Genomic DNA, 13,763 nt, shown 5'->3' with positions numbered 1-13,763 from the left:
AAACCGCTGCGCCACCCAGGGATCCCCTACAGAAGAAATCTTAATAAAGAAGACTGAAATTACATTAAGCATCTTTTCTGGTCACAGTGATATGAAGCTAGAAATCAATAGTCGATGAAAACTGAACAAATCATAAACATGTGGAGATTAAATAACATGCTACTGAACAGTCAATAAGTCAAAGAAGAAATAAAAACAGAAATCAAAATATACCTTGGGACAAATGAAAATGGAAAAACAGCATACTAAAGCTTATGAGGTGCATTGAAAGCGGTTTTATAAGGGAAGTTCATAGTGGTAAACATCTAAAATTACGAACTAAAAAAATTTCATATAAACATATGAAACATATGAAAACATATGAAAAAAATTTCATATAAGTTTACAATGCAAAGAACTAGAAAAAGAAAAATAAATGAAGCCCAAAGTTAATAGTAGGAAGGAAATAACAAAGATGAGAATGGAGAAAAGTGAAATAGAGGCTGAAAAGTAAGTAGAAAAGACCAGTGAACCTAAGAATTGTTTTTTTTTTTGGAAAGATAAACAGAATACACATATCTTTAGATTGACTTACCAAGAGAAAAAGTGAAGAGACACAGTATAAATAAAATCAGAAATGAAAGATGAGATGTTACAACTGATACTGCAGAAATACTACTATGAACAATTGGATGCCAACAAATTGGATAACTTAGAAGAAGTGGACAAATTCCTAGAAACATGTAATCTACTAACACCGAATTATGAAGGACTAGAAAATCTGGACAGACTTGGGGCGCCTGGGTGACTCAGTTGGTTAAGTGTCCTGACTCTTATTTCAGCCCCAGGTCTTGAGCTCAGTATTCTGAGTTCAAGCCATGTGTTGGGCTCCATGCTGGGCATGGAGCCAACTTAAACTAAAAAAATCTAAACAGACCAGTAATGAATAAGGAGATTGAAATAGTAATCACAAACCTCCTAGTGAAAAACAGCCCATGACCAGACTTCTTCATTGGCTAATTCCTCTAAACATTTAAAGAAGAATTAATACCAGTCCTTCTCAAACTTTCCCAAAAAATAGAAGAGGAGAGAGCACCTTTAAAATCATTTTACAAGGTGAGAATTACCCTGATAATCAAAACCAGGAAAAGAAAATACAACGAAAGAAAATTACAGGCATTATTTAGAGAGATTTCAGGTTCAGTTCCAGACCACTACAAATAAGTGAATGTCACAATGAAGTGAGACAAATGAATTTTTTGGATTCTTAGTTCTTGTAAAATTTATGTTTGTGCTATACTGTAGTCTGTTAAGTGTGCAATAGCGTTATGTCTAAAAAACAATGTACATACCCGAAATAAAAATTCTTTATTGCTAACAATGCTAATCATCATCTGAACTTTCAGTGAGTTGTAATCTTTTTGACGGTGGAGGGTCTTGTCTCACTGTTGCCAGCTGCTGATGATCAGGGTGGTGGTTGCTGAAAGTTGGAGTGACTGTGGCAATTTCTTAGAGTAAGACAGTGATGAGGTTTGCAGCATCAGTGGACTCTTCTTTCACAATTGATTTCTCTGTAGCATGCAATGCTGTTTGATAGGCTTTTACCCAAGGAGAACTTGTTTCGTAATTGGAGTCCATCCTCTCAAACCCTGACACTACCTTAACAACTAAGTTATGTCATTCTAAATCCTCCGTTATCATCTCAACAGTCTTTATGGCATCTTCACTGGGAATAGGTCCCATGTCAGGAAACCACTTTCTTGGGATGCCTGAGTGGCTCAGCAGTTGAGCATCTGCCTTTGGCCCAGGGCGTGATCCTGGAGTTCCGGGATCAAGTCCCGCATCAGGCTCCCTGCATGGAACCTGCTTCTCCCTCTGCCTGTGTCTCTGCTGCCCTCTCTCCCTCTCTCTGTGTCTATCATGAATAAATAAATAAAATCTTAAAAAAAAAAAAAAGGAAACCACTTTCTTTGCTCATCCATAAGAAGCAGCTCCTCATCTGTTCAAGTTCATGAGATGGCAGCAGTTCAGTCACATCTTGAGGCTTCACTTCTAATTCTAGTTCATTTGCTGTTTCCATCACATAGTACTTCCTCCAGTGAAGGCTCAAACCTTCAATTTGTAAAAAAATGCAATTTGTGTGAAGTTCAAGGAATTGAAGCACAAAAAAATGAGGAATGTTTGTAGTACAAGCCATTATCCCTGATGAACATAGATAAAAAAATCTCCAACAATATTAGCAAACTGAACTCAACAGGACATTAAAAGGATCGTACCCCATGACTAAATGGGATTTTTTTTCCCTAGGGTTGCAAGGAGGATTCAACACCTGCAAATCAAACTGAGGCACCATATCACCATAACATGGGATAAAATTCATAAGAACTCAATAGATGTAGAAAAAAAATTTGGCAAAATTCAACATCCATTTATGGTCAAACAAACAAAACTCACAAACTGTGTAGAGAGGGAATGTCTTCCATGTAATAAAAGGCCATATGTAACAAGCCCACTGCTAACATGCTCAATGATGGAAAACTGGAAGCTTTTTTTTTTTTTTTTTTTTTTACTTAAGATTAGGAACTAGACAAGGATGACTCTTCTTGTAATTTTTATTCACTATATTACTGGAAGTCCTAGACAGAAATATTAGACTCAAAAAATAGTATTCAAATTGGAAAGCAAGAAGTAAAACTATTTTATTTGCAGATGACATGATATTAATAAAGACCTTACTAAAAAACTGCTTAACTAATTAATAAATTCAGTGAAGTTGTAGGGTGAGAAATCAATATACAAAAATGTTATGTTTCTATACATTAGTAATAAATGACCCAAAAGAGAAATTAATTTGGATTAATACCCAAAATATATAAAGATCCCATGATAGTCAATTTAAAGAAAGTCAATTAAAAATGGGAAGAAGAGATGAATAGATATTTTCCCAAAGAAGACATAGATATGGCCAAGAGATACATCTAAAGATAATCAACATTACTTTTCATCAAAGCCACCATGAGATACTACTTTATGCCTATTACAATGGTTTCTGTCAGAAAGACAGGAATTAATAAGTGTTTGCAAAGATATGGAAAAAAGGGATTCCTTGTGCACTGTTGGTGGGAATATAAATTAGTATAGTCTCTATGGAAAATAGCATGGAGTTTTCTCATAAAATTAAAAATATAACTACCACATGATCCAGCAGTCCCACTTCTTCCAGGCATTAGGCCAAAGGAAGAGAAATCACTATCTTGAAATATATCTGTACCCCCATGTTCATTGCAGCATTATTTACAATAGTCAAGATATGGAATCACCATAAGGGTCTATTGATGATGAACGCATAAAGATGTGTATACATACACACACACACACACAGACACACACACACACGCCCAGCCATAAAAACAAAGGAAATCCTGCTGTTTCCTATAACATATACAGACCTTGAGGGCATTATGCTTAGTGGAATCAGAAAAAGGCAAATAGTGTATGACCTCACTTATATATGAAATCTAAAAAACCTGAACTCATAGAGAACAGATTGTTGGTTGCCAGAGGTGGGGGGTTAGGAGGTAAGGCAAAATGGGCAAAAGGCGGTCAAAGGTTACCACTTCAATTATAAGATAAATAAGTTCTGGGGATATTATATACAGCCTGGTGGCAGTAGACAATAATACTGTATAGTATATTTGAAGCTTGATAAGAGAGTAGACCTTAAAATTTCTCATTGTAAGAAAAAACCATTTTGTGAATGTGTGTGATGGTAGATGTTAACCAAAGTTGTTTTGGTAATCATTTCACAATTATACATATTTGAAGTCCTAATGTTGTATACCTAAAAGCCATACAATGCTGTATGTCCGTTTTACCTCATTAAATATATAAATATAAAAAGGATGACCTTCATCTTCTGGAGTGGACACAGAGCAAGGCAGTCACCCTGCGGGCCCCCGTTTCATATGTTTTGGTAGTTACACCAGAGTCATTCCACTCAGCTCCAGTTTCCTTTTCTAGTTGAATAACTTTTTTTTTCTAGTTGAATAACTTGATGTTGTGTTGATCGTTTGTTTGTTTTAATGCATGATTGTGAGTAAAAGGTTCTTTTCTATTAGCCAGCTAGGTCATGTAATAGAATTTTTACTTTTAGTGGACTATAAAAGGTATCTTTTGGAACCTGGGGCTTTTACATTTCTATCAGTTATTTATTTTGTGAGATCTTTTACCTGGATATTCATTTTGATGAAGAGTACCGCATTCCTTTTTGCCTTTGTACCGTTACTGATGAAATGTTCCTTTCCATTTCACCTTAGTGTTCAGCTCTCCACATTTCTTTCTAATTAATGTGTCCTTAGAGTGGTACTCATTCCTGGAAAATTAATAGGAATATTAAGTACTATTTGCTGATTTTGTGTGTGTGTGTGTAGTTATTTTGGGGTCAGTGACTGTATTCATGTAATATGGTATAAGTTACTTGTGCTTTTATTTGTGTATTACAAGCCACATGGTGTCGATATGTATAATTTTCTTTATTTTTTTTTCGATATGTATAATTTTCAATTTTGATCACTTGGTAAAAATAGCATCTGCTAGATTTCTGCACCATGAACTAACTATTCTTCCCCTTGCAACTAATATGTTTTTTGTGGAGGGATACTTTGAAGCTATGTAAATATCACTTTTCTCATTATATTTAGCCCTACTAACTTTAGAGGCAGATGTTCATTTTCTTTATCCATCATTTCTTCTAAAGCTGTTGTGTAGAATTTTATTTTTAGGAAGGCTTTTACCTTCTCCCATATATTTATTCAATTAATTATATCAGCATGACTTTGTAGGTAATTATTTTATCGGTTATATATCTCCTTACTGGATTTATTTATTTCACTTTTCAGCTGACCCCCCCCACCCCATTGGCCAGTGGGAGCCCCTTCCACTAGTCTCCTGCTTCTTTTGACACGTTTTCATCATTTTTGAGTCCCACGTCGTATCTTGGGTTCATGGTGTGCTTCCTTTGTCCCAACCCTGGAATCAATTCATTTTTTTAAGGGGCCCTGCTTTTTTATTGAAAAATGGTATTTAGAATCCCAGGCTTGAGTGTAATATTGCTATTGGGATGTCATTGCTTCTCATTCCCCTCAATGGACAGAAAATATATGTACATGTACTTTTATTTTTTTTAATCAATGTATATGTAGAAAATATGAATTTATATGGATACTTCCGTTTCATGATGACATGAGTCTTTCTAGCTCTCCTCATGTTTTTGTTTTTGGACTGTGAGTGAATAACCTGGTTCTCCTTACTCAGTTTTAGAATGAACATTGAGTAGTTTCAGAAATGTTGACATATACTTCTGTGGAAAAAAATTACATGCTGGTATATATTTGCTGTTATTTTCTGTTAAGAAAATAGTTAGAATATCACTTTTCAAATTTATTTGGTTAATTTTTTCCTACCCTCTTCAGTGTGTGTCAGCGTCATTTATTAAGAATAGAAGCAGCTCTATTGTTACTCATGGTATTCTGCTTTAAGTTCTCGCCATATCTGGGTGAGTTCTGATTATTTGTAATTTTTTTAGTAGGTAAAACATTCCTGTGATTCTAAAAGTCAGAAGTATACAAAAAAGTTACTCCTGTCTCATCCTCACTCCCAACACCTCCTTCTTTTTACTCCATTCCCATTCACTGATTCTTTTCAGTCTTCAATCTGTTACCACCCGATTTCCTTTACAAAATATACCTCTTTAGGTTCATCTTTTTGATGTTGTTTGTTCATTTTATTTTATACAAATGAACAGATTTGTGTATGTTTTATTGTTTTCCTTTTTTTTACATGAAAAGAAGCATAATTGGTTTTTTAAGAGATTTTTTAAATGTATTTTGGAGAGAGAAGGGGAAAGAGAGAGAGAGAGAGTGTGTGTGAGAGCACAGAGGGATAGTAAAAGGGAGAAGCAGGCTTCCCACTAAACAGGGAGCCCGATGGGGCCTCAATCCTAGGACCCCCAGTTCATGACCTGAGCCTAAGGGAGACACTTAACTGACTGAGCCACCGAGGGGCTCTTATATTGATAAATGACATATGCTTTTTTTTTGCACTTTGCTTTTCTCACTTAGCAGTGTGCCTTGAGAATCATTGCACATCAGTTCAGAGAGATTTTTGTTCTTTCTCGTATCTCTAAAATACTCCAATGATGGATAGATCATAGTTTAACTTATCTCTTATGTATGGACATTTTTTTCTTGGTTGTTTCCCATATGTTGTAGTTACAAACAGTGCTACAATGAAAACCTTGAATATAGGTATTAGTTCTGGAGGTTTATCTTCAGGGTAAATAGAAGTGGGAGGATTGAGTAAGGAGGTGAACGCATATATAATTTTGTTAGCTATTGCCAGATTTGCCTTCAAAAGAGTTCTACCAATTTCTGTGTTTTTGTCAACAATCTCTGTGAGTATGAGTTTTCACAGGTCCCACCAGAAGAGTGTGTTTTGAGTTTTAATTTTTCTAATGTCATAGTGTTGTTTTAATTCGCATTTCTCTTCTGAATATCTTTCGCGTGTTAAGAGTCATTATCTTTTTTTTTTTTTTTGGTGAATTATATAGTCATATATGTTTCCTTTTTTTCTTGATGTTTTGTCAACTCTTAAAAGTTCCTTATATATTTGGATAATTGTCGGTTTGTCCTGTTGTTTCCTGAAAAACATTTTCCTTTTTACTTTTTTCAATTTGCATGTAGAAGGGCGTGTATATTTTCTTTTTTTCTGTTAATGACTTTTAGTTTGTAGTATTGGGGTAGAAATGTAACTTATTATTATTATGAGACGCACTTCTTTCTTCTTTATGGAACATACTTATATTTTTATTAAAAACTGATATATGATCAATTTTTGTTCATGTTGTCTGGGTACTTGAGATGAAAATGTATTTTATACTGTCAAGTAGCAAGATATGTATATTATTTCCTTTATTAGTTATGTTGTTTAGGCCTTCTGTCTTCTTAGTTAATTTTGTGTACTTGGTTTTATTCTAAGAATGGTGTATTAAATTCTCCCAGTATTAGTGTTTTAAAGTGTGTCTTTTGCATCTCCTATGGATTTTTCAAAATAAGTGTGATTACTGTGTTATTTGATTTGTAAATATTGATAAGCCCTGCATATTATTATGATTTGAAAATTTTAGAATTAATGTCTTGTTTTTCATGTTTAGTGTTGTTATTGTTTTTTGCTTGAATTTTACCTTTTCTGATTTCATGATTGCTGTGCTTGATGTTTCATTTCTATTTGCTTGTTATACTCTGTTTCTTATTTTTAACATTGTCTTAGATGTGTTTCTTATAAACAACATATAGTTAGGTCCTGCTTTGTTATCAAATTTAATGTTTTTGTTCTTTTTTTTTTCCTTTTAAGAGGTAAATCAAGTCCATTCACACATAGTGATATGCCTGATATGTTTGGTCTCAACTCCGTCATAATATTGTGTAATTATGCATTATTTTATATTCAGCATATTTCTTTCTCCACCAAATATATTTTATTTTGTTTTTTTTGCCTTTGAATTAATTCTTTTTTGCCTTTTAGAAAAGTTCATATTTTTGTTTTAATGTTAACTATTCTATTTACATCATTTTAAATACTCTCATTTCACCATTTTCTTATTTAACCTACTAGTTTGTTTTGAAGGTGATTTTTAACTATTACCTGTCATGTATACAGTAACCAATTTGTATTTTTCACTTGCCACTTCTACTCCCTCTCCTTCCATTTCTTATTCTATTATTTCTACTTTGTTTTAGTCTCAGATCTATAATTTTATGTGTTAATGTGTTATTCATTATTAATGTGGTAGGTTTTTTGGTGAATATTTCTCAGTTACCTTTTGCTTGAATAAAGTTTATGCTTTAGTGAATTCTTTAAAAAGAGCTCATTAAGGAGTGCCTGAGTGGCTCAGCCGTTGGACATCTGCCTTTGGCTCAGGGTGTGATCCCAGGCCCAGGGATCAAGTGTCACATTGGGTTCCCTGCAGGGAGCCTGCTTCTCCCTCTGTCTATGTCTCTGTATCTGTGTCCTCATGAATAAATAAGTAAAATCTTGGAAAAAAAAACACCAGCTCATTAATATGAAATTTCCCATGTTGTTGTATGTTTAGAGCTTTTTCTGTAGACCTGATGTGCAAAAGCCAGTGTTGCTGGGTATAAAATTCTTGGTACATAACTTTTTCTTTCTTTTTAAAAATTTTTTTTTATTGTTATTGGATTGTTTGAAAATGTGACTCCCCTGCTGCCCTGCTGCATGTTATTTCAAAGAGTCTGATGCTAGTCTAATTGCTTTGCCCTTCTAAGTTATTCGATCATTTTGCTTGGAGGCCTAGGGTATTTTTTTCCTCTTCATCTTTGAAGTTTGATAGTGTTTATCAGAATATGTCTTGTGTTTTGTCCTCCCAAGCTACATTTTCTCAAGTACTCATTTTATCTGGTGCCCCTTAGTTCTGGTCTCATGGTGTTCTCTCCTCTTATAGGGATTTCCAATTATATACATGTTATTCCTTCTCTGCATGACTTGCATTTCCACCACTTTCTCTCAGATTTTTCTTTCTTCACCTTGTTGTTCTTGTCTTGCTTTCTTCCTACTTTTCTTTAATGTTCCTAATTAAATCTTCCCTGAGGCTCTTCTCTACCATGTACTTCGTGATTTAGACTTCTATTTCAAGAAAATTTTGTTGTCTTTCCTTTCTGAGTTTAATCAATTTTATTTTTCATTTCTTCCTGTTTTTCATACATTTTTGTTCTTAATTTTTGAGTTTCTGAATCAAGCAGTTATTCAGAACCCCAAATGCTTTTTAGTGTATTTAATTTGGTTTTGAAGTATTATGTTATCTTCTTCTGCTGCTGCTTCTTGACTTTCTTTTTGAGGAAAAGGGGAAAATAGAATTTCATCAGTTAAGCTGTACTGAGTGTTTCTGGTATTTTCTATGTAGCTTTATTTCATTTTCTTCTGTTACTTTTTGTGGGTGTTTGGTTTGGAAGAATTTGTAGTTGCCTGGTGCCCTCTTCTGTTAGTGCAGCAAAGTACAGAGCCTCCAGTGGAATTTTTTGTTTTATTTTGTATTGTTTTGTTTTTTTGGATGAGATGGGGAAGGAAATGATTTTATAAACCTTCTACGTTTTTAGGTTTGCTTTATTTTTATGGAACCCCATTCAGTTGCCAATGGATGTCTTTCATTATTTTCATCTTTTTCTTTTCCATTCTAACCATGCATTTTGAGGATTGTCACTTTTAATTGGTCATGCTGTCCCTTCATTGTGATCTTTAGCCAAATATCTTAGAATACTTGTAGGATTTTCACACTTAAAATCACTTACTCTTTTTAGTGGTGATTTTTAGATCAACCTTAATCCTTCACCAATTCCCCTTTTTTCCCTTACCCTCAATTTTTCTCTGCTTGTGCTTGCTTACCTCAAAGGTAAAAAGTGGGATGGAATTTAATAGTTCCTTTTCTCTGGGAATTATTTAACTTGCATGCCTTCCTTCTTTCCTCCTTTGCTTCCTTGCTCCCTCATTTTGAAATATAGTATAATCATTTTGAAATTTGGGCATTGTCCTTTTCCCATGTTATTTAACAGTTTTATTTACTCTTTTTGTTGTTCTCAGTTATTTTAGAATAATTGTTGAAGAACAGACTTTGGCAGCTGCATTGTCTTCACTCTAATAGGACTAGTTTGAGTTATAGGATAGTAGAATCTTTTTTTGAGATTTTCTTTTGATTTTGCTAGACACTTAGAGAAGCTACTAGTCTGTGATTGCTTTAGTTTATTTTCACAGCCTGAGATTCTCTCTCTTGCCCAAATAATGTGACTCCTAACTACAAGTCTGTACAAGAATATTGTATTCATTCTTATCATGGGGGTAAGTCCTTTAGGGCTGTTTATTGGATTATGCTTTTTGGTCAGACACTGTGGGGTTTCACTTGACCCTGACTTGCTGTGGTAAGCTGTCATAACCAATGTTCAGCTTTTCAGTAGATACATTGTATATGCAGATATTCTCAGTGTTTCTCTCTGGCTTATGTAGTGCTTTTTCCCCTGGTTTTGTGCTTTCCTGTAGAGTTTTAATTCCTCTCTATTGTGTTACTTCTGTGCTTTTAGGAATTTTTGTATATTTTAATAGATTTATGAGGAGGCTTGGTTCTAATTATTCAGCTCAATATTACTAGAAATAGAAGTTGACTTATTTTTTTTTTTTGTTAAGACATTAATTTTTTTTTTTTTTATTTCTTGGGACATTAGGTGTTAAGAATGATAGATTCATTTGCTTAGTTCTCCATCTTGAGTCCTCTCCTAGCAGGTGAAGATTTACTTTGTTGTTAAAGATGGGTACACTTTATTATTTAAAGGAAGGAAGTGAGGGAACCAGCTTATGACTAATAAGAGATGTGATTAATAATGATGATAATTAAAATGTATCTAGTCTGCAGTATGCTATGCTTTTCATGTTATTTAATTATCACAGTCTCTTAATTTAGTGTTATTATTTCTACTTTACAAATCATTACCTGAAATTTATTTACCATAACACATAGCCTTGTGTTCACCTATATTTCATTTTCTGTCCTAAGTTTTAGAGATAACAGGGTTAAGCAAAGTTCAGCATGCTTTCTGCCTTCGTGTGCTTTACAAAATTTAATTCTTAGAATATACTTTCTTATTTAGTCACACTGTAAGGACACTGTAGGATGTTCAAGAATACATTTTAGAGTCCGAAAGCTTGATTCACTGGTATTTGCACTAGCATTGAGGATAATGTCTCTTTTGAGGAAATGACTGTAAGTTAAGCCAAAGTAAAATGAAGAGATGAGAAAAGATCAGGACAGTATCTTTTAATTCCCTATAGACTCTCAATTACATGTAGCATAGTGCTTTGTTCAAAGTCCGTACTAAATGAGTGTTAATTTCAATATGGTCATTGACTAGAAGACTTAATGGATTTATTCTCACATAATGTTTTTTCATGTAGGCTGTCCAGGATGCTATTTTTATTTATGCATATTATTCCTCTTGGTTTACAGTTATTTGCTGGCATAAAGGATGGAGAGAGCCTACAGCTCTTTGAACAGAGTTCTCGCTCGGCTTACAAACAAGAGACACATACCATGGAGGCCACTAAGCTCATCGAGTTTGATCTTAAGCAAACACTTATCAGGCTTGTGACACATATTTTTGGAGATGGTAGGTACTTAAATGCTTTTGTCTTTCATTGGTGGCTTAAATGTTTAACAAATACCACCTTTCTGAAATCATTAAAGCTAATTGTATGTAACTGTATGTAGGTTTTTTTGTCTAGGTTGGGGCTTAGTGGTTTTGGCTCTCTATGAAGTAGAACTTACGGAGGACAAGAGCAGGAGGACATGAAAATGGAATTAGCTTGAGCAAGAAAAGTGATTACAATCTTTCATGAGAATGATAATGGATTAAGATAGTGGAGAGGAAGCCTACAGCTGATTAGTGTTATTATTATATTTTCATTAGGTCAGCCTTGGATTGTTGGGGCTAGATTCTCAACCATGTGAGTTGGGCCAGTGGAAAATTTTATATGTTGGCATACTGATTACTGCTATCAATAGCAAACACATTAACTGTGAATTTCCTGGAGGAAGAACAATCTTTTTAAGACTGGGATTCTCAGTTTAGTCACTTACTCTTAGTTATATCTCCAGCATAATTTCTTGTCTCTAATGCTGCCTATCCCCCTCACTATTTTAATTTACTCAAAACATTATTTTGCTTATTTTTAGGATGTAAAGAGAAGGTTAGGGGATGTTTTTAAGTCATGGCCTGTATTTTAAAAGATGTTTAGAAGACAGAAGCCTAGCATGGTTCGGATTGTCTTCAATTTCCTACTATTTTTATGAACTTTTTAAAGGAACAGCTTTATTGAGTTATAATTGATACGAAATAAACTCTACATATTTAAAGTCTACAAGCTTTTAACATTCAGTAAACTGAACATATGTCCACACTTCTATGAATTTTGTCATATGTATGCACCTATGAAACCACCAGCAGAATCAAGATAATGAACATGTGTATCACCCACAAAAGTGTCCTCCTGTTCATTGGTAATCTCTCCTTCCTGCTCTTCCTTACTTCTCCTTACCCCAGGCCATCAGTGATTACTTTCTGTCATTACTGACAGATTTTTATAAATGAATCCTATGATGTGTACCCTATTTTTGAGGGGGAGGCTGGTTTCTTTTACTATAATTATTTTAGGATCCATACATACTGTAGTGTGTATCAGTAGTTGATTTCTTTTTATTGCTTAGTGGTATTCCATTCCATGGTTTATTTATTTATTCATGTACCCATTCATATTTGTTTTTTCATCTAACTTTTGGTAGTTATTTGGATTGTTTCCAGTGTCTCGCTATTACAAGTAAAGCTATGCACATTCATGCACAATTCTTTGTAAGGATACATGCTTTTATTTTGCTTAGGTAACTACCTGGGAATGGAATGGCTATGTTATAAGGTCGTTGTATTTTGACTTTCTAAGAAGCCACTGAACTATATTCTGATGTGGTTGTGCCATTTTACATTCTTGCCAGTAGTGTATGAAAATTCCAGTTGCTCTACATCTTCAACAACACTTGATGTGTTCAATCATTTTATTTTTATGTATGTATGTTTGTATGTATGTATTTATTTATTAATTCCTTCATTGATTCAGAAAGGTAAGAGAGAGAGAGTTGGGGGCTGGTGCAGAGGGAGAGGGAGAGAGAATCTTAAGCTGGCTTCATGCCCATTTTGGAGTCTGAGGCAGGGCTTGATCTTGAGATCATGACCTGAGCCAAAATCCAGGGTCAGACGTGTACCTAACTGACTGAGCCACCCAGGCACCACTGGTCATTTTAATTTTAGACATTCTAATGGGAATACAGTGGTATGTCCAAGAAGTATTCAGTATATATAAAGAATACCTCCAAATAAACAAGCAAAAATCAACCTAAGAGAGAAATGGTGAACTTTTGGTGAAGAACAAGTCGTGCAGCTAGAATGACTAATGAACATAGGAAAAGATGTTCACCCTTATTAGTAACAAGGGAAAAGTAAATGAAAACCACTGTCAGTTACTGATTATCATTTTTCATATGTGAAAACCTACATACCTAATATTTGTAAGTGTTTACAAAGATACAGAAAAATAGTATATAATACATAGTGTTGTCCCTTTGTAGGGGTCTCAGTTATTGTTCTCCCAGCTGGAACATGAGTGTTCACCTACTACTCTTAATTTATGTTTATTTTTTTTGTACCTCCAGTTTTCCCTACTTATGTGTAAATTCAAATTGCATTTACAAAGATTTTTGTTCTAGTTTATTAGGCCTCTGCTGCCCTCTTTTAGCAAGGGTTTAGAGTATATCAGCAGCTGTATTATAAAATGCATAGTTCATGTAATATTTAAGAAACCACTAAATAATCCTATATAGTCTTTATATTCCTGTATTTTTAAAAAGAGTACATCAACTTTATGCTAGTGTCTTTTTTCAGGAGGCAGAAAGCCATATTAGGTAGGAGATAAAACCAGGCTTCTAAATGTATTCATACTGTTTTATTAAAATTAAAAAGATATAAAGTTAAATATGACAGAATGTTCTGATTTCATGAAACTGAATGGTGGGTGCATGGATGTTTGTTATTTTCTGTTTGTCTCTTGGTATGAAATATTTTGTATTAAAATAATGTAATTTAATAGTGAAACAGGTTTCAGATAGAGATTGCTGATAG

General features: G+C 34.0%; 1 protein-coding gene across 6 annotated transcripts in view; it reads left to right on the top strand.

The window, feature by feature from the left end:
* Positions 1–13,763, top strand: part of FARS2 (phenylalanyl-tRNA synthetase 2, mitochondrial) — a 526,347-nt gene that overhangs the window by 175,659 nt on the left and 336,925 nt on the right. For all 6 annotated transcript variants that reach the window (XM_055322558.1, XM_055322563.1, XM_055322559.1 and 3 more), the window contains one exon: positions 11,045–11,204. In XM_055322558.1, coding sequence (XP_055178533.1) covers positions 11,045–11,204 — 160 coding nt within the window. The remainder of the gene's footprint in view (positions 1–11,044; positions 11,205–13,763) is intronic.

This window comes from Nyctereutes procyonoides, unplaced genomic scaffold, assembly GCF_905146905.1.
Source record: "Nyctereutes procyonoides isolate TBG_1078 unplaced genomic scaffold, NYPRO_anot_genome, whole genome shotgun sequence".
Lineage (NCBI taxonomy): Eukaryota > Metazoa > Chordata > Mammalia > Carnivora > Canidae > Nyctereutes > Nyctereutes procyonoides.
This window is presented reverse-complemented; position numbering and strand designations above follow the sequence as displayed.